General features: G+C 42.8%; 1 protein-coding gene across 3 annotated transcripts in view; it reads left to right on the top strand.

Moving 5' to 3' along the window:
* Positions 1 to 497: 497 nt before the first annotated feature.
* LOC131585017 (ubiquinol-cytochrome-c reductase complex assembly factor 1) overlaps positions 498 to 21,461 on the top strand; it is a 46,860-nt gene continuing 25,896 nt past the window's right edge. The window contains exons 1-6 of one of the 3 annotated variants that reach the window (XM_058850686.1): positions 498 to 558; positions 4,652 to 4,756; positions 6,091 to 6,195; positions 11,012 to 11,119; positions 13,357 to 13,429; positions 19,090 to 19,147. In XM_058850686.1, the coding sequence (XP_058706669.1) occupies positions 535 to 558; positions 4,652 to 4,756; positions 6,091 to 6,195; positions 11,012 to 11,119; positions 13,357 to 13,429; positions 19,090 to 19,147 (473 nt within the window). In that variant the 5' untranslated portion in view covers positions 498 to 534. Of the gene's footprint in view, positions 559 to 615; positions 791 to 4,651; positions 4,757 to 6,090; positions 6,196 to 11,011; positions 11,120 to 13,356; positions 13,430 to 19,089; positions 19,148 to 21,461 lie in introns of those variants that run through there. The other 2 variants (XM_058850688.1, XM_058850687.1) reach the window with 2 other exon arrangements.

Genomic DNA, 21,461 nt, shown 5'->3' on the forward strand with positions numbered 1-21,461 from the left:
TGAGACTTTGCGGTATTCGGACTGTGAAGGTGTAACAGCCCAGGGGTTCAAGGTCCCTCCCTCAGGGCATTGAGCTGTTTCTGGGTTCCTGCACTGTGAATAAATTGTTTTGTGGAACGAGACAAGTGAGACTCCTGTGGGAAGCCTGATCTGACTGTGTGAGAGTGGGGAATGCAGGGACACCCTTCGGCTCATTCGAGCACCACACTGTGATGGGTCTTCGGTTCCAGCAGTGAAAGCCTCTGACCTTTGGCGGTGTGTAAAATGGAATGGAAAACTTCCTTAACATTTACCTCCCATGGGCAGCCTATAACCTGCGATTTAAACACAGGGGAAAGGTGCTCTCCTTCCTCTGAAGACACAGTTACACAATTACTCCCTCGAGCGTGCCATTACCGGCCTGTTGCACGCCGCTGAAGGCTCCCGATTCTGTGGGAGAGCACCACGCTGCCCGCCCGCCTCACGCCGCCATCCCGCCCGGCGCTTCCCGCGGAAGGGGCAGGGCCGCGCCGGCGGAAGCGGTGCCGGGCACTGATGGCGGCGCTGGCGCGGGCCCTGGTGAGTGAAGGGAGGAGGGAGGGAAAGAAGGAGGGGAGAGAGCGCTGGTGCTGAAGGGGCGAGTGGCGTGTGGAGCCGGGGCTGTCCCCGCGCCGCCCCTGTGGAGGCCTCCCCCCGCAGCCCGAGGGGTGTCAGCGGGGGTTGCTCCCGATTCCCGCCCTGTGGCCTCGCACCCGGTGTCTGGCGAAGCAGCGGGGCGAGCTTTTCCCGCGGAGTTTGTGTTTGCAGAAGGGTTAGTGAGGGGTTGGAGTGTGTTTAGGGATGGGAACGGAGCTGGGGAAGGGGCTGGGGCATCAGGAGCGGCTGAGGGAGCTGGGGGGGCTCAGCCTGGAGGAAAGGAGGCTCAGGGGGGACCTTCTGGTTCTGCACAACTCCCTGACAGGAGGCTGCAGACAGGTGGGGTTCGGACTCTGCTCCCAGGGAATAAGGGACAGAATGAGAGGAAACAGCTTCAAACTGTGCCAGAGGAGGTTCAGCTTGAACATCGGGAGGAATTTCTTCACTGGTGGTCAGGCATTGGAAGGGGCTGCCCAGGCAGGTGGTGGAGGTGTTTAAGGGATTCAGTGCCATGGTCTAGTTGACATGGTGGTGTTGAGGTCATAGGTTGAAATTGATGATCTCAGAGGTCTTTTCCAACGGAATTGATCCTGTGATTCTGTTGTGTAAGGGTTTGGGCTCCTGGTGGGGACTGGAGACAGTGTCTGCCAGTGGAACTCCTCTGCTGGGCTCAGTGTGTGCCCTGGGGGGTGGGCATTGCCCTTGTGGGACTTCCTCCTCTCACTCTGGAGCTGTTTGGTAGCCAGGGTAGTGTAAAGATTCCAACTCCTGTGTTACTGGTCAGGCACTGGCACTACCACAGGGCAGTGCCGGAGTTACCATCCCTGGAAGGGTTCAAACACCATGTGGATGTGACACATGGTGACATGGTTTAGTAATGAACCCAGCAGTGCTGGGTTAATGGATGGACTTCATCATCTTAGAGGGCTTTTCCAGCCCTAGTGGTTCTGTGATTCAGATTGGAAGGGTTTGGGTTCCTGTGAAAGTGTGGGTTTCCGATGACTCCACTCCTTTCTTCTTTCCCTTTCATTCGTGTGCATTTTTTCTTTCTATTAGCCTTTGAAGCATCTGCAGCAGAGTTACTCTTTTTTAGCATATTGTCTAGAAAATACAGTTTTGTACCTGGATATGATCTTACATCACCACACAGGGTGGCCAGCACTTCTAAGTGGGGACAGATTTCCCAGGAACAGGAAAGGCCTTTGGTATGGGGGCAATATCCACTTCTGAAATTAGTCCCCCAGGTACTCCTATCGATGGCTCAGGGTGTGGTTTCCCCAAGCAAGGTGAGCCCTGCCCTTTCCAATCTCAAGCTGAAAGCTGCCAAGCACAAACCTGCCCTAGAGCAGCTGAAATGCAGCGACCTTGAGTTCCTGCTTTATCCTGCCACCCCTGCCCTTTCTCTGTGCTTTGTCCTTGCTCTGTTGCCTGCCTTTTTCTTGGCCCCCGTGATCCAAGTGCTGGAGCAGCAGAACAGTGACAACAGGTTCTACAGTTTGAAAGCATTAAAGAGGCAATGGTCAGCAGACAGGGAGGGGGGAGCCAGGCAGGAAGGGAGCAGTAGGGAAGCAGTGAGGCACCAGAAGGGCTCAGCTGTCTGTGGAGCTTCATCCCTAGGGCAGGGTTTGCAATCAGAACTGCTTCTGAGGGGGAATGATTTGCCTCCTGGGCTTACCTGTCCCTGGGCAGCTCCTCAGCCAGCTGCTGCTGGCATTCATGTGGCAAAGCAAGCTGATTTGATTTTCAGCCTGACCAGAAAGGTTTCTCCTTAGAGAAGAGATCATGTAGTTATCTGCCATTTTTGTGATCTGAAGTATGCTCAGCTTCAGCTCAAGAACTGCTTCTCCCTGGTATTTCTCAGTGCCTGTATGTGCATTAGAATTTAGTGGTTGCCTAATGGTATGAAAACGAGTCTTAAAACTTTCTGTATTTCTTCTACTGGAAATAAGGAAAATTTGGTTTTTGTCTGACTTTGAGCTCCTGGTATATTATACAGCCATGACATTTTAGCTGTGCTCCTTAATACGGGCATTATTATAAATCTGGCTTTTGTCCAAGATACCTTGATAAATAGCTTGTCTGCTACCTAAGACTTTCCTAAAGGTTGCCAAGAGGATTTAGAAGACTAGCGATATTCTTTCATCTCTGTCTTGACAAGGCAGCTGTCTGCAGACTATTCCTGAGTAATCCTGTTCAGTTTAGGCTTGGTGCATTTTCTTTCAGCCAAGGGGAGAAGCAAAAGTAGCACTTGTAATATGAAAGGAAGGCTGTGTTCTGCAGAGTGATTCTGGCTTACAGAAAATTCCTTAGCTCCTCATATTCCCTGCTATCTCCTGGTGTCTGTTTTCTTCATTACTGGATTGTTTATCACATCTCAGCTTTTAAGTGTGCTTATGCTTATTTTTTGTTTTCATATGTCTCTGTCCAGTTTTGTTGCATTTGTGCTTTTCAACCTCAGTATCAGAGTTCAAGCTCTAAGCCATATCCCAACCTGGGCATGCTAATCAGAAAAAAGTTCTGTCAGATCCTTGGAATCTTGTAGTAATTGCTCACAATAAAAGGTTACTTCTTCTCATTGCAGTGTTTATTAAACTGTTTGTGTCAGAACACTAGATTATCTCAAAAAGTACTTTGTAGGACTCAGCTGAAATGTTTTTTTTTAATAGAAACATATAATTTTCATAATACCATTTGCAGATGGTGATGTTATGTCCAAAGATCAAAAGCCTGAGTAGTCTTGCTACAGTAGAAGCAGGAGGGTGTAGTAGCAGTGAACACTAACCACATTTGTCATGGGACAGGATGTCTCCCTTCGCAGTTTTTAAAACCCTAAATCAGTTCCTTAATGGCTTCAAAGTGCAGCTCTAGGAGGAGTTGAGGGACAGCCTGCAAGGCCAATGGCCACACCTGAGGGACAGCTGGTGACTGCAGTTCACAGGAGGGGAACAGGAACTCAGGTTGGTTTGTGTTGGTTCCTCTGGGTAGATCTGTTGCTCTTGTGGTTGTCCTTTCACTGGGCACCACCAGGGAGAGTCTGACTGCCCACCCCACCAGATATGAATACAAATTGATAAGATTTCCCTGAAGTCCTCTTTTCTGGGAACTAATCCTCTCCTTGTATGTTGGATGCTTCAGTCTCTTAATCATCTTTATGGCCAACCAAAAATGAAGCAATTTTTATGAGAAAATGGCATCTCCATCCTAATAAGATACACATTATTTCCAGTGTTAATGTAGTGCATGTATGAAGGAAGCAAATATTGTATTAACTTGAATATTGCAGAAAGTGAAAGGTGCAAGGAAAGTGCAGGCAAAAAAGGCCCCACCTCTTCTTTGTACTGCTGACATTTTCTTGACAGAAAGTAATTATCTTCACTGAAATTTATTGGGACAATATGTACTTTTGGAATATGAAAATTCTTAGTTGTACCTGAGTAAAGTAAGGGAATGGCACATAAAAGCTGAGTTGGATGAGGGCTTTTTAGAGCTTACTCAGTCAATTGAAGAATGCTTCTTAAGCATTTGAATTTATTGTATAGACAGAGAAGTTGTGGTGTGGTTTTATGATGTAGACAGCCCACCATTTCATTCCATTCATCTGTTTCTGCCATCAGACTTGGACTGGATACTTGTACTGGGAGGCAAAATATTTTTATAATCAAAATTTATACTCCTGTCAAGCACAGGTTGGGAGTTGAATCTGAGGATTGTTAGAATCATGGAATATCCTGAGCTGGAAGGGACCCACAAGGATCATTGGGTCCAATGCCCAGTCCTGCACAGACACCCCAACAGTCCCAGTCTGTGCCTGGGAGTGTTCAAACGCTCCTGGAACTCTGGCAGCCTCGGGGCCGAGCCCAGCACGCTCTGGGAAAGAACCTTTCCCTGATCTCCAGCCTGACCCTCCTCCCTGCCCCCCTGACACAGCTCCATGTTGTTCTTGTCATATGAATGAATAAAACCTGTGGAAACAGAGAGACAGTTGAACTATTTCTGCATATTGGTGTCCTTTTCACTGCTCATCTCCTCATTGCAGAGCTGCCAGACTGGAGTAACCCAATGGACAGCAGGATGCAGTGGATTGCTACAGACTGCCGCAGGCCCGGGCCAGTGTAGGCGGATGTTCTGCAGTATTTTCCAGGTATGACATCAGAGCATGTTCAAGTGTGTGAAAAATGGCATGATCTTAAATTACCAAGAAAAAGTCATGGTTTTTCAATAAAGAGGCTTCCAGAAGTGATGTCCTTACTGTGTATTGTTGAAATACCAAGGCAAGTCAAGAGCTCCCTGCTGCTGCAAGATTGAGCTCCCACTCTTGTTACATGTCCAGGTGTGTCTTTTAATAGACTCTAATGGTCTGTCATGAGAAAATTAAATGCAGAAATACAAATGGAGGTGTTACTTTTCCAAATGAGCTATTACAAGCCAGTCATGTTTGCATGCTGTTTCCAGCATTTTATTTTAGAGAACACTTTATAGAACATCTCCACTGTACAGTGGCCTTGGACTTCCTACTACTGATGGATATTTACCTTGCACAGCATATTTAGTGTTGTTCCAGTGGAAACTTTGCAGTTTGGCTCACAGTTTTGGGACAGCCAGCATAGTGCCAGAGTGTGTCTGTGCAGAGTAAATCAACTAGAGCATCATGTAGTAGCAGTTCGTGATAAAGGGGTGAAAAATATGTAGGAAATGAGAATAGATGCCTACTGTTAAAGCAACAGTTCACACCAGTAGCACATGATGTTGGGACTAGAGGTAGAAATGAGCAGTTGTGAAGTTATTAATGAAATTTGGCTTACTCTACATTCAGTATACATCTGGGGATGACTGCTCTGAACAGCATATTTACTTTGTCTGAATTAATTGATAAATAAAGTACTGCTAAGTTGGGTGTGCTGGGAGGCTGTGAGAGTGTTCTGTTCAGTCTGCAGCTTCTTTCCCAGGGATCCCACTTGCTCCTACTTGAGAGTTTTCTTTGTTGTGCACTAGCTCTGTCATTGAAGTTATGTGCTCTGAAGTCATAGGATCTGTAGTGGTAGCTTTTATGCTGCAATTTGTGTTTTCTCAAGTCCTGGACACAAAGACAGTTGAATGGGCTATGAAGTTGTAGATAAAAATAGCTGTTTGTCTGCTAAGTCAGAAAAAACAATTATTCTTTATTAAGACACAAACCCCATAATTAGAAGTAGTGTGAGAGTCAAAGCAGAGAGCCTGTGGCTTTTGAGTACAGTGTTCTGCCAGTCCATTCCATCAGTACATTTATGGAACACTGGAAAATGTGGTGTGGAGCATTAAGCATAGACAGCCATTTTTTTCATAACAGTTTTTATAATAAATTTGTGCTTTTTGTGATACAGAGTTCTTCAGGATTAGCCAGAATTAATTGACTTGGAAGCAAACTGCTGGTGGCTGATGTAAAGTTAAGTCAGTGGTCTCTTAATTTTTCTTCTTTTCTTTTATCATTTCTACTAGAGACACAAGGCTGGTCCCTTCCAAATCTCTAAATTCTGTGGTGGATTGATTCAAGCCAATGGAGCCATCATACAGCAAAACAGATCCTTTTACAATATAAGTAAGGTGAGAAGAAGTGGGTAGTTTTATTGTGGGAGGGTGCATGTGCTAGGGATTCTACAGAAACAGGAGGCAAAACACTTCTCAGAACACAGAGGATTCAACCTTTCTCTAAGATGTTTTAGTGTAATGTGAACAATGGGTCTGGTAATTTGAGAAGGAATTCTGTTCCTTTTCAGAAAATGAAGGGCTGGCATAGGAAGGTGCAGTTACAGTTGGGTTATCAGGGTGATATTTGCATTGACAAGGCTGAGGTCTTCCTTCCAGTGAGGAAAGAAGTTAAATCAGGGTGTTTGGGGCAGATGTTCCTTCCACACATATTAGAAGTAACAAGATGTTTCCTGATTCTTTAGTTTGGGAATAAAGTGTGGTGACAGTTTTGCTATCTTCTAAACACTGAAAATTGTCATGCAGTCTCATAACAGCTAATTATTGTGTAATAATTCACTGTTCATCTGTACTATTTTGTTAATCTGTGGTCTGTGTGTCTTGTACATGCATTGTCTTTTGTTTTAGAGTAGAAGTTTTCTGAGGCATGAATCAACTCCATAAGATCAATTTACCACTTAAACTAAGGATGTTAGCATCTCTCAACTAATAAATATTCTGATGTTGCTCTTGTTGATCCAGTGTGAAGAAAATGGCAAAATGGAATGCATGTATGAGAAATGAAAGAACAGAAGGAAAAAGAGTTAGGGACTGATGAGTAAAACTTACATGAAAATAATAATCACAATTTACTATCTAGATAATAGTGCCTTTTGCTGGTATGGAGTTAGAGGTACATACTAAGAAGGAATTTAAATTGGTTGCTTTGACATGGACAGTAAAAATGACGTAAAACCAGAAGTCTGCAAGGGAAGAACCCCTGCCTGCTCATTGCATTTAATTCTTAACTAGGGTATTTCCTTCTTATAGTAAATTTTTCAGTGTTTTTCAGCTGTTAAGATAAAGCAAACATTTTGCATGCAGAGATTGAAGCATTTACAAAGGGGTTGCACAGTTTATCACAGCTAGAGTTGTAAAGTTGTAATCCAGACTCCCAAACATGGTTTGTGCCCCTAGTCCCCATTCCTGCCTGCACTGCTCTGAGACAGCACTTGCAGAGCAGATCTGGGAGAGCAGTGGGTGATAAGACAGTAGATCAAACAAACAAACCACAGGAGTGCCACGAAGATCTTCAAGGCAGGACTCATGATTTGCTTTTTGTGCATTGGAAAGGGCAAGGGGAGGGGTACAGGGGTTGAAAGATGGATGGGGAAACTTCCCAGTTAAAATAGCCATGGTATAAGAAGTCAGGCAGGATTTATGACCAGAGAGGAAGCAGTTTACAACACTGCAGGTTTGAGGTGGGTTTTTGGACTGCAACTTCATTATTTTGAATAGAGAAGTACTTACTCGTCTTTGAAATGTGAACTTGACTATGCAATCCTGGTGGGAAAGTGGTTTGGAATTAATGGTGAGCTCCAGATGTTTCAGTTTATGTTTGGTGTCAAAATTAAAATGATTCTCTGCTTTAAGCACTGCATTTCAGGTATTGAGCAGGAAAGGCAACCTGAGGTAGGCTTATGTCCCTTGCACAGTGTCTTGATGAGCTTGTTTTGAGTGAGTTATAAAATATATTTTTTAAGTTTTCTCTCTCTCTCTAAGTTGTGGTTTCAGCCCAGCTGGCAACTAAGCACTGCACAGCTTCCCACCTCCTCACCCCAGTATTTCCTAGATCTGATTTTACAGACGCTTATAGGATTGTTTAATTGCATTTGGCTGCAGTCCTGGCATTGGCAGGATGAGCTTCAGGCCTCTATCCATAGGTTGAACCAAGCACTCTTTGCTTAAATCCTTCACCATCTCCTGAGCTAGTCCAGGCTGCCTTGCAGAAGAATGAAGCAAGAAACATGGCATCTCCTAGGAAAACCTGCTTGTTGGTTAGCCATTGTTTTAATGATGAGCTAACAACAGATGAATTGAGATAATTTTGGTTTTTAACTTTCTCTTCATAATGAAAAACCTGTACAGAGTGATATTTCATATGCATTTGTAGATAAGAGGCATGTAGTGAAGTTCTGCCTGGGTTCACTAGAGGTTCCATGTGATTTGAATTCCTGTGGAGATGAATGTTGACTTAGTGAGTGTGGCAGTGGTTATTGGACACAAGTTCTGCCTTGAGTATTTCCTATCATTGCCTGTCTGGAGGGGGATTATGGAGTTCTGATAGAAGATTAGGAACCATTTGTAGTGTAGCAGGGAGTTTTGCATCACAGAATCCTGAAGAGAAGATACTAAAAATTGGTTTAAATACCCACGTACGTGTCAATGGCATCACTGGGTCCACCACGTGTGGCAGAGGGTGGGATGTGCCTCTGCACGCATTGGTAAGAGGGGATGTGGTAAACATGCTTAATGACCAACATTCAGGGGTGGAAACGAGTATCACAGGAAGTCCTGGGCAGTGTTACACTGTCTGGGTGGTTGACAGATACTAAAATGGTGCTGAGTTGTTTCTCCCCATTTACCTGAATGCTAGGCATGGCAGGATTCAAGCCATTGGCAGCAATCCATGGACAGTGCACAAGTGCAGAGTGTTTTATCTCAAATGCTCAGGCCTGGGTGTGGATATACACAGAATCACTCACAGAATCACTAGGCTGGAAGAGACCTTCAAGATCAAGTCCAGCCCAGCCCTAACACCTCAACTAGACAATCCATCACAGGGATGGATTCTGTGTCAGAGCTATAGTTTTTGTCACCTTTACTGTTAGTTTTTAATTAAATACAGCAACTTGTGCAGAGTATTGATCTGTATTTTAATCTGTATCTTAATATGTATTTACTTACCATTCATGCCATTTCAAAAATTACTATAATAGTGCTAGGAAGTCTATAGAGAATGATCAGAAAGGTGAAAAGCTTTCAATATGAGAATAGCCTCTTTTAGGACCCTTCTAAACAAGGGAGTGTATGTATAATGCTGGCCTATAAAAGTAATAAAAGTTACTGAGAAGTGGGATAGGAAATGGTTGCTTGCAGTTTCTTATGGGAAAATTGGGAGCATCCAAGGATCATAGAATAGTTTGGGTTGGAAGGGACTTTTAAAGTCCCATGTAGTCCAAATTACAAGGTTGTATTTAGAAAAGCCGCAAGGAATTGCTTTTTGTACACAATTAAACTGTGAAACCCAGCACACCACAACTTTGTATTACTGAGGTTAAATAGTTTCAAAGGCCGGGATGCTGAAGGTGTATCCAGTTGGACCTGACAAGAAAAAATGAATTGCTGCATTTTCTTATGCAGGAATGTGTGTCAAAAGCTGGACAGGTACATCCCAGAAGGCTGGGGCCATGTGTGCTGTATTTCTCTGCTTTTGTGTCTTCCCCAAGGATCTGCTCCTGATCTTTGCTGGAGTTGGCATCCTTGTCTCATTACTTTCACAGATTATAATGGCTCTCAGCTGTATTTCCTCAAGTATATGTAGGAGATTAATGTGCAATAGATAGGTTTGAAGTAATTTCTTGTTAGCCAGAAGTCTATACTACATACTTAATTCATGGAAATTATTTGCTGGAGTACCAGTGGTGATCACAGCTGGCTGATGGCTGCTGCTGCAGTGCTTAGAGGCAGAATGCCATAAAGTTTTCTTACCAGTTGTGCTGCTTTGGGTTAGGGAAGAGTAAGTTTTTTTCTCAGTAGCTGGTGTGGGCTGTGGTTTGGATTTGTGCTGGACACAGCCCTGGTAATTCAGGCATGTTTTAGTTACTGAGCAGGGCTGAGTAAGGTTGAGTCCTTTCCTGCTCCTCACCCCACCAGTGGAGTAGCTGGGGGTGCACAAGGAGTTGTGGGGACACAGCAGGGACACAATGGGGTCAGCAGCTGACCCCAGGGACAGTCCAGACCATCCAGCATCATTCTCACATATAAAGCTTGGGAAGAAGGGGGGAGTGGGGAACTTTGGTGTCATGTTACTCTGATGGAGCCCAGCTGTCCTGGGGGTGGCTTAGCACCTGCATGCCCTGGGGAAGTGGGGAATGAATTCCCCCTTTGGCTTTGCTTGTGTCTGTGGCTTTTGTTTTACTGATTAAACTGCCCTTATCTCAAACCCTGAATTTTCCCACTTTGACCCTCCCAAATCTCTCCCCTATCCCCTCACAGCATCAGCCCAGGGGTGTTTAAGGTGTGTAGTGAGTCTAGAAGAGAACATTTATCTTCATGTTTACAGCACTGCAAATCATTCCTGACTAAGTACTTCACTGATCTGAATTTTCTGCAAGTATGTAGATTAACTGTAAGGGGAATTACAGATTAACAGTCTGAGGGAGCTCTTGGGTAAGAATAGTGGGTTCATGTTATCTTCATTGGTTTTAAAACAGAGCTGATTGGTTTGTATAATGTATAATTACTGTAGAATGCCTGTGAGAAGGGATGGAATGTGAAAGGTTAGCTTTATTTTCTCTGTTTCTGTGATTTGTTTGCTCATTTTATCTGCCAAAGATTGAAGCCCAAGTAAAGACATGTAGAATGAATATGGGGGTCTAGGATAGGAGCCATATTCTGGAAAGCAGATTTCTGTAACTATTTGAATATGAGCTTCCAATGGGATGTTGTTATCACAATGCTTATGCAATGTTTGTATTCATAAACAGAGGAATGGCACATATGAAAACCAGTGGAATATTTTCAGGAGAGACCTAAACAGTGTTTAGTTTTGTTGAACAAAGAAAGCAAGCAAAAAATCCCTAAAATTCTCTCTTATATTTGTAACTTTGCTAAGTAAAATGTGTCAGATTTAAGTGCTGAGACTGAAATATGTGCTATTTTAATTTTACAGCATCTTTCTGCAAAGGATTCCTTGCAGCCATCTGAAGAAAAAGTGGGTGCTTTTACAAGGATAATAGAAGCAATGGGGTTCACAGGACCACTCAAGTACAGCAGATGGGTAAAGCAGTAATTTAATAATTCTTTTAGTTGTTTGATAGTTCTAAGAAGCAGACCAAAAATACTCCACATTTTTTTCTTATGATAGGAATAGTACTTAATGGAAAGGGTTTAATGTAAATTCATGTTTTCTGATATGAGGAATTAATAATCCAGATCTTGAACCTCCGTTATGTATTGCCATCATTGACATATGCAACAATACTGTATTTGGTTTGTAGAGTCTAAATCCTTCTTGAATTTCTTCAGATATCTGATTTTCACTTCATTTGTGCACCAAAGAACAGAGTAAGAGCCTTACCAGGAGGGTCTGCTGAGCAGTCAGTGGTGAGATGTGGTTGCTGTTCAAATCACTGTTCAGTGGTAGCTGACTAGGCCAGAGTCACAAATAGGTCCTTCTCTTTCTCTTTTTCTTTTTAAATAGTCCTTTCATAAAATGGTTGTTAACATCAACTAAGTGAGAGTAGCTCTGTGAGAGATGCTTTTGGTTCCTTATGTGGAAGAAAAAAGATAAAACTCATAATTTCTGTTCTCTGAACTAAGGAAGAGTACAAAAGAATGGGAGGAAAAGGCAGCTTGAAGGAAGGACTGAGCCAAATTGTGTTGAAATTAAAACAAGTTACTTGAATAAAAAGATTAGAAATAATAGAAGTTTTAAGGGGCTTTGAATATCTGCAAGGCAGAGTGCACCTCTTCAGAGACTGATTGAAACTGTTGCTGATTGCAGGCTGCTCCTCAGAAAGTGTAAAGCAAAGATAAATGCAGGCTTAGTTATTTTGGTTAAAATCAGTTGCTTTAATCAGGTGATGCTAAACCTCTTGAGAGTGTAGTTTCTCTCCCATGTGCTTGTGTACATATTGTTGTAATAAAGATTCTTGTTAGCTCTAAGTGTTGATTTCAGAGTTCTCCTTAATTGCTGCTCTTTACTGCCTGCTTTTGGCTGGGGAACCTGGGTTGGGAGAGAGTTATTTTGTGGTTAGGGCCCAGGAGACCTGAGTTCATTTTTGGCTTTGCCCGTGCTCTCTAGGAGATCTTTGAGAAGTTTCTTAATATTTCTCTTGCTTTTTTCTGTTTTATTCTCCCTTCCCCCACATTTCTTCTATACCCTAAAACTTCCATGATTAAATTTCATCAGTTTCTCCTTTGTTACCTGCATTATTTAAGGGCTGGATTGTGGGGACTGTTTTTTACAATATGTTTTTAATGTCTAGTAATGCCTGCTCTGGGGCAGTGACGCTCACCAGGGAGATCTCTGCTCACAGGCCAGGCAGTGTTTCCTTTAAAAGGGAAACCTTCAGAACTCCTGTAAGCAATGTAAATCATTTTACTTCAAGAACTTTAGATGTATGTTTGATTTTTGACAGAAGCCTGAGATTACTGAATAAGAAAATTAATGGGCTCCTGTGTTTCCTCAGCAATCAGTTGCAACTTCTTTATTTTCCTTTTGGTTGGAGGAGACACAAATAATTACTTTGGTGATTTGAACTGCCGTTTAGCAGGCAGGGTGCTCATCCCTGCAGTATGGTGAGCACTGGCTTATGTCACTAGAAAAAACAAAAAAACAAACCAGAGCAATCCAAACCCAATGCCATTTCTCTTTAAGATTTTTGCTATTAGTTATTGTGTTTTTTGAAGCTTCAGCACACGTGTCTGTGTTGTAGATGATGGACTGGAGGTGTTTTGGGTGCAGTGGCAGACCAGGAACAAAATGAGAAGTGCCAAAGCACCCAGAAATACCTTGTGTTGTTCATCATTTAAGATTCCTTTTCACTTTTATAGTCAGTCAAGTGTCACTTTTCTAGGAACAAAAAAACTATTTTTAGGACATGTCTGGTATGTGACTTCTTTAATATTTAAAACTTAAATTACACAAAACAATCTTAGTGGTATACATCACTTAAATTTATTGGAGGAAACCAGGAGTTGTGAATTGAGATCTTCAGAGACTCTGTAAGGAAAGCCATTAAATTTATATTTTCTGTAGTTATATCAAGTATTTTAACACACTAGATTTGGAAGGATATTCAGGAAGACAATTTTTTTTCCTTCAAGGCAAAATTAATTATACTCATGCCATTACTGGCAGATCTAATAGTTTAATGTGCTTCTGAAAATCTCAAATGATGATGATTCTCAAAAGAAGTGTTTTCAGAAAATGGCAGTGTGTGGAACAAAGCCAGTAGTGTTCACCAGTTCTGGTGATGAATACTTCAGGTGTTGTCTTTTCTTTTTGTTTAGAAGATCAAGGTGGCAGCGCTGCGCATGTACACGTGCTGTGTGGAGAAAACTGACTATGAGGAGTTCTTTAACAGTAAGTGATGGACTGATGGTATTTGAACTGCTTCCCTGGTAAGAGAACTTACAGTGGAATTAGGTCACTGGATATATTTATGCCAATTAATGCAACAACAAAAAGACTAGTCAGACCCTACCAGGGCATAGTCAGCTGGAAGGGGACTGTTCTGCAGCATTCCCTTAAGCGCTGGAGTGACAGGGGTGCAAGGGCAGGCTCTGGACTCTGGCATTGTTACATTTTCCCTGCTGCAGTGGGGAACAGGAACAGGGGTGGAATGGGTACAACTCAGAATGTCCTGGACTTCAAAGGATATTGTCATTTTTTATTACAAGGAGTGAGCTAAACTAAGAATCCAAATATCTCTTCCCTTTTTATGGTGGTCAGATGGTCTCTGTGTCCTACCCTGTGCCATCCCCAATATAACTGTGATGCAGGTAAGGGAGTCACTCCCATCCACTAATGCACAAGTTTTTTATGATACAAGGTCAGTTGGATCACAGGGATCACCTGTCTCTATCATCTTACAACTTAAGAGACTTTCTACATTTTTTTGCTACCCCCAACAGCATTAAATCAGGACACATCTCTTGACTGGGTAGTCAAGAGAGTATGACTAAAACAGAGAAACAAGTCTCTCCTATGAGTATGTAGGTATATTAGTGGCTTGGGTGGGGATGGTTTTTTTGATGTTGTACACAGTGCTTTTTTGCTATTACCTAAAAAATCTGTTGCAACTTTGAATAGTTTCAAATCTGGCTGTGAAGGGAGAAGATGTATTTTAAGACTTATATAGCTTTATTCAAATTTTTTTCTTACTTGAATTATTTCCCATGTCAGTGTAATTTAGCTGGTAGTAAACCCATTAGCTGGATCTGGCCTGTAACCTGGATTCCTGAGCTACCAGATGCTTTCTTAGAGCACAGGTTGGGGCTGCTGCCTCAGATCAGCTGAAGGGACACCTTCATCCAGTGCAGAGCTTATTGAGCATGGTTTGTTACATGGTGTTGCTACTGCAAAATTTTCAAGTGTTTTTCAAAAGATTTTCCAAACCTGTGATGTGGCTTTGGCAGTTTCAGGAGTGAGAGAACTCTGTTAGCAGTAGCATTCATCACTAGTGATCAAAACTTGAGAACCTCGTTTTCCCTGTGCACACCCTCTCCCAGCTGTGTGCCCTCCCAGGCTTGCTCAGATAGGGTCTCCTTTGTTTGTGGTATTTACCTCCAAGACAAGGGCTTTGCTGTCTTTAACTGGTGTTTCACTATCCCTGTTTAATTGTACAAAGACCTATAAATGTTGCTCTAGCTTAAAATTTAAAGGGATTTCTAAACATATCTGTGGAAAAAATACTGGTACATATTTTCAGGTTCAATACAGAGTAAAATATCTTCAGTTGTGTTTTGATGTTGGCTTACTGTCTTGAAAAGAAAACAAGTATTTTAAAAAGTGGGACATGTTTGCATGGACTTGAGAAAGTTGTTGCCTAAGGAACAAGACAGTTTTCTGAGATTGATGGAGTGCATGATGGACGCACTAGTGGTGTAAGAACACCTGTGGTGTGGGGATCAGTGCTTCTGGTTCCAAATAAATCATTGTTTTCATATCAAAACAGGTAAAAAAAGTTTCTTTTACTTCTGTCTACATAGAAATGCAGCCGTTTTGGGGGATTAGCTCAAAAATTTAACAGGCTTGTGATCCATGTTAAAAAGTAGTTCCCCTAAAATGCAGGCATTGTGAGATGGGCAGGAAGCTTTTAACATGATTTTGCCATGGAGAAGCTTTAGGCTGTGGTTCCATGGGCAACTGAGTAGAAGTAGCAGCCAAAGGGGAAAGTCTCATGTCTTCATCTTCCTGTGCCCCTGTTCTGGGCTGCAGAGTTATATCCTTGGTGAACATTCAGGTCACTGAAAGAGAACAGCCCAGTTTACTGACAGCTGGTTTGCTGTATTGGTGAGCTAAAGTGGCACATGGAAGGATCTGGTGGAGAGCAGCCGTGGCACAAAGCAGCTGCTAGGGAGTGAATAACTGAGAGGGGAACATGGCATGGAGCAAGATACCCAACTTTCACTTGAGTTTACCATGTCTTCATCAAATTGTGTCAGGTGTGAGCTGTTTTTTTCCTTTTGCAGCTAAAGATGGACATTACTTAAGCCCATTGCTCACTACTGAAGGAGCAGCCTGAGGGACTGGTAGGAAGAAAAGCAAGTACCTGTGAACTGTGCCATGATGCTGCAGGAGCAGAGCAGTGCCCAAGCCTGTGCCCTGTGGGTGCTGTGGCCCTCCTGATGCCCACGGGGAGCCCCAGGGCAGGACGGTGCTGTCTGAGCCACAGCCGTGTCCTGACCTGAGCTGTGTTTGTGCTCCGCCCCCCACACTTCTGGCTCTAGCTGGAGGGTGTTGATATCCAGGTGAACTGCTCAGAGTCAGCTTTGCTCTCTGGAGAGCTTATTAGCTCCTTCCCGGCCGTGTGTGAGCCCTGTTAACCTGCTGAGCTGCCTTGGGAAATCTGCAGCCATTCAAGTGTGAAACCACTTGTGGGCTTGTTAACCTGAGTGAGCAGAACCAGCTCTTCACAGAGCCCTCCTCAGTGTTTTCTGGATGTGCTTTTGTGGTGTGGCTGTGTTGTGGCATAAGGAACAACTGCACTGTGAGCTTATGGAACTTGGATTGGTGTGTGGAGTTTGAAGGGTAGCTCTCTTACAGAGTTGACAGTGTAAAGAGTGGATAGTGTGGTGGTGAGGACTAGGATGGTGATTGCATTTCATGTGTTATGGGACTTTTTGTGGCACAGTTTGAGACCCCTGTGAACTGCCTGTCTCTGCATATGCCTTGGAACCGCAGTTCCCAAAATACAAACTATGGGTGTGCAGGTCATGAGGCCACTGTAGGATATAAAGAAGATGTTTTAATTGAGACTCTTGAGTGTGAAACTGCAGTCAATTTTATTACGCTTGCCATCCCTTTGTCTCTTCATACATGATCACTCATGGACAAAACTTTGGGAACTCTGCTTTAGAGCCCATATCCCAAATGTCTGCACTGTGCTGCTTATGTGGAAAGTGGAGCTATTTTAGGATGTCAGCTGTTACTTGTTTAAAGGAGAAGAGAGAAGCAGCAGAGGGAATAGCAAAGTTGCTGGTGCCAGGTTTGGCACAGAGCTTGGGTAGTTCCGATGCAACAGAGGAGGCAGCCTGTGAGGAGTTTCATGCCTGACCTCAGACTTGAAAGGTCAAAAGAACTTTTGGGATCAGGCAGGTAATTCTCAGGGCTGAACTGGAGTTTGGCTGATGAATATTGGCTGTTGGGTTACCTTGAATTCAGCTTGAACTATTAATTCTCTAGAATGAGGCAGCTGCAGCAGTAGAGAGCTTGTCCTACCAAATCAGCCTTTTGGATGGCTCCTAGGGGGGCTCAGCACAGCTCACAAAGGCTGGAAGTTACAGGAGTCTTGATTGTTGTGTCTCCCATACCCCACCCAGTGCCTTCCAGGCTCCTGCTGCTGCCTGCCACTCTCAGGGAGCCCTGAGACAGCACACCTGCTCTTTTGCAGGACGTTTGGGTGTTATCCCATTGTGTCCTTCCTAAAGTTGTGGTAGTGGCAAAGATGATCCATCATGAAAATGTCCACAGTCAAGTTTTGCCTCTCTTACTTGATGAGTTTAAAGTGCAGAGTATGACTGCACGAAAACACATGTCCTCATAATTCTGAGCATTTCTGTCTCTTATGGCTTCAGACTTGTGGCCAGGATGGGTTCTGTGCCTAGAACAGGTTTATTCCCCAACTGATAATACCACAGTAATTTCATAAGTAGCTTTATTATCAGGCATTTTTTCTTTATCTGGTTTTATTCTGAGAAGAATGGTCCATCCTATAATAAAACAGAAAATTATTCTCCCCGCATAGTTTACCAGAATAAGGTGTTCCAACCCCAAAAATTTTAGAATTCCATTCTTTTTACAAAGCTGATAGCTGAGGGCAAGCTTCTTGCTTTAAAGGAGCCACTCTTCCTTTAAATTTACCATGCAGACAGTCCAAATATAGAAGTTAAAAATGATTTATAAAAATAGAATTGCAACTCTTGGAAAGTTAGAGAAAAAATTCTTGCCTCCTGGGTACTGAATAGGTCTTTAAAAACTTTCCATATTTCCAGGAGTGGAAGTGTGAGCTTTGCTTTCCACTGCAGAGTGATTTCTGTGGTGGGGACTGATCCATGGGAACTCCTACTGGAGAAACCTCTGTCTGAACTGTTTGACTCCTGCTTGTGGAACCATCATTTACTGAGATGGTTTGGTTAATGCAGGCATTGTGTGCTCCTGCCCTAGTTAGAGATGCCTTGGCGTGGCTTTAGGTCAAAGTAGTCATTTCTAGGCACAGGAATTATTTCTAATAGGAATGAGAGAGCCAAAAGGGTAGAAGGGTGAGGGAGACTTGTATTTAATCTCCAAACATGGACTGTTAGTGTCTTTGTACTGTTTTAGAGGTGATGTATGGGCAGTTGTGCTGAAGCTTGGCACCTCCTAGGGCTGATGGAGTCATCTCTCTGGGGAGGGAGGAATAGTGGTGATCTGTTTGGTTCTTCTGACCAGAGCTGGCATATAAAAAGAAAGGCTGGGAAAGTATTACTTCATGATCTGGGTGAATCTCCTTTGTAATATTTGACAGCCAAGAGGTATAGGAGCAAGGAAGGAATCTAATCATCACAGAGAAGATGATGTTGACTTCCCTAGGGCACATCTGACTGTAGAGTCACTTTCTGTAGGCTCTCTGGCCTTCTTCCAGCTGGGTTTGAACAGCTCAGAAGAGAACACCAAGTGCTGGGTAGGCCAAGGTGATTGTCTCAGATCTTTCTCATTAGAGATTTGCCTTAAAAACTTCTTCAGGAAGTGCCTGGGAGGAAGGTTTGAGATTGACAGGAACTGAAGGACTTGGCATGCACAGAACCCACAGATTCATTTTTTTCAAGCACGAGGAAGAGGAATATATTTTTTGTGCCACGTGGCCTAAACCTCTGGCCTCACATTGTAACAGCACATGGGAATCCATCATGTGAACACACATATGGACAAGCCATCTCTGGGAAAACAGTGGCTGTGGGAGTAGAGCTGAATCCGGAAACAGATTGTTTCTGTGGTTGGTTGATGGGTTTAATCCTAATGTAGCCTTGCTGGAACACTCAGAGTGCTGTGGGCTGTGCAGCCATGGAGTGAATCCAAACAGTGGAGTGGGAGCAGAGATCCAGGTAACAGAGTTCTGTCCCTGGCAGAAGACAGCAGCACATAGGAAGGAAGAGTGTAAAAATGGAGAAAAGCATCCATTGATTCCTCTGTGTTACTCACTGATACTTTGGGACTCTCCAAGCTAGAAGCCACATGTTTGTCTCATTCTCCATTGTGGAATTTTTCCCCCCTGTAAAAGTTATTCAAGTGAGCTATAAACACCTGAAATCTTTCAGAATCCACAGTATCCTGTGGCTGCATGTTCTAGAGTTTAAGCACAAACATGACAGTAAATGATGTTTGCTTCCAGTATGTATGTACTGTTATTGCTGAAAATAAATTACTAAAATGCTTTTAGATTTTGGTGCAGTGAATTTTTGTTAAGCACAAAATATGATTAAGTTCATTTTAATGTTTTGTTTTGGTTTTGTGTTGTTTTGTTTTTTTTCCCTTCCATCAAGGGTGCCAAATGCCTGATACTTTGAATTCATGGTTTCTGGTAGCCCAGCTTCATGTTTGGTAAGTGAAAAACAAAATAGTAATACAATTATTTTCAAGAAATGGAGTTGTATACAACTTAATGTGTGAAAAAGTAGAGCCTTCTATCCATGGTTGATAATGGAGGTTGTATTCATTTTACTGGTGACTGAATTTCAGCAGTTTTCTCCTGAAGAACAAAACGTCCCATAGAGAAGCTGACATCTCTTACATCTCAAAATTCCTCACTAGTGGAATGATCTTTGCCATGAGTTTTTCTAAAAGCCTTACTCAGGCTATGTGGAAAAATCCTACTTGGGTGTTTTGGGAAATTTATGTAAAAGTCATTTAAATTGGGAGAATTGTGGTGATGAGAAGCATTTAACACATTATAGCACTGGCATTTATTCTTTCATTTCTGAAAGGTACGTGCAGGGTGGTGAATGCCAGCTTGGCTGGATGTAAAAATATTTAGCACCTTAAACGTGAAGTTTTTCCCTTTTTCATTTGTGAAAATAGTAGCCAAAAAAATCAGGTTTTCATCTAGCATTACATACTTATAAAGGTCAGAGGATGCACAGGGGAGTACAGTAATATTTTAAGTGCCAGATCTTTCAGGGAAATGAAGTCCATAGATTTGGGTTCAGCTGTCCAAAGGCTGAAAGGAAGTTTGTACTGAAATAGCTGCACTTAAGGTCCCTTGTTTCCTTGCCTCCTCCTTTTTCCCTTCCCTCCTTTTAATTTCCTGACTCCTCAATATAGTGAAAGATGGGGCAGCTCATTACACTAAAGAGTGAATAAATGAGCAGAATCATTGAAATTATAATCAGTTAATGAAATCAGTGGTACCAAGTAAGGAAGACACTTGAAATCTGCAGTTTATTTATTTCCTACTGTTCCCTGTGGGAAAAAGGCTTTAAAAATGAATTGATCAGCTAATAATTCATATAGGTATTTTGAAAACTAGTGCAATAAATGTTAAAAAACAGACTGTTTGTAAGTGTCTGGGAAAACCAAAGAGAGTTAAGATGAATCTGCAGGGAACACACTTTTTGTCTTGATTTCTCATTGACAGGACAATATATCCTGTGATTAATACATAGCATCAAATTGAAGATTAATTATAAAAATAAACAAGAGAACTTTGACAGAGATTAAACTGGTATAGGATAGGCATACTATCCTATACCAACAAATCTACACTGGTTTCTTTTGGAGGTGGCAAAGAACTGGTGGTGTTATGGAGAGATTTTCTGAGGAGAATTGAAATACTCTTACATGTGAGATATGGTGAACAGCTTGACAGCAGTATCCTGCACAAGCAGGAAAATGCCTCTGCTTCGTTGTGACAGCAGTGAAAATTCAAGTGTGGAGGTTAGCACAAGAGGTTAATTTTTCTATGAGCCTGGTTTCTCTGTGTTCCTGGCAGCTTCACCTAAGGAGCACCATCATTCTGTACCACAAATGAGAGATCTGGTTTGATATTCCAGGACACAGAAAAGCCTGTGACAGGCCTGCTCACCACCTGGGTCGTTTGGAAATGCTGTAGGCTTTGCTTGTGATGAGATCAGTGACCAGCATCCTGCCATGATATACCTGCCTTACCCAGGCAGGTTTGTTGCTGTGTTCTCTGGGATTTTCTTCCTTTAGGCAGTTTGACCTCAGGAAAGTGGGAGCAGGAGTGCTTCTGCTAGCTTTGACAAGGTCAAGGACATCTGACCCCTGTCTGAAGGCTCCAGTTCTCTGTCTTTCCTGCTGGACCATTTGCCTCAGGGGCTAGAAATCTTCCTGATCTAGTGGCCAACAACCTGCCAGGAGATTCTGATCACCATCTGCTCCTGTTCCCCCTAGCAGAGCAGTCTGCATGACTTTCTTATGTGCTTACTTCTTACTGTCTTCCTTCTTCAGCAGCTTAGTTTCAACTGATTTAGAGTGTCTTCTGGGGCCAGAGAAGATCAGAATTTTCCCTTCTTTGGTAAACTTTGTATCCTTTTCTTACTGTTGCCATTGCCCAGCATATTTTAGTAAATTTTTCCATGCTTTTTGCATCCCAGCTTTTACAGACTTAAGGTGCTTGTCAGGGCACGTTGTTGTGCTATACATTCTGGTGGGTTCTCTTTGAAGCTTTGGCTCTTACTTCTTCTTGTCTGTGAATAGAATGTTCCTACTGACCCCACTCAAAAATAGAGGAATTCAGGCTCTCGTGTTTAGCCTCTGCTTTTGCAAACTTCTTTCAAGATAATGTTCCTTTAGAAACACTCCAGTGCCTTCCAATGCAGTGCTAAAATCATGCTTTAAAAAGTCAACCCATCAAAATTACTTAGAAAACCAACTCATGATTATTCTTTGCTGAGTG

Source organism: Poecile atricapillus, chromosome 15 (assembly GCF_030490865.1).
Source record: "Poecile atricapillus isolate bPoeAtr1 chromosome 15, bPoeAtr1.hap1, whole genome shotgun sequence".
Lineage (NCBI taxonomy): Eukaryota > Metazoa > Chordata > Aves > Passeriformes > Paridae > Poecile > Poecile atricapillus.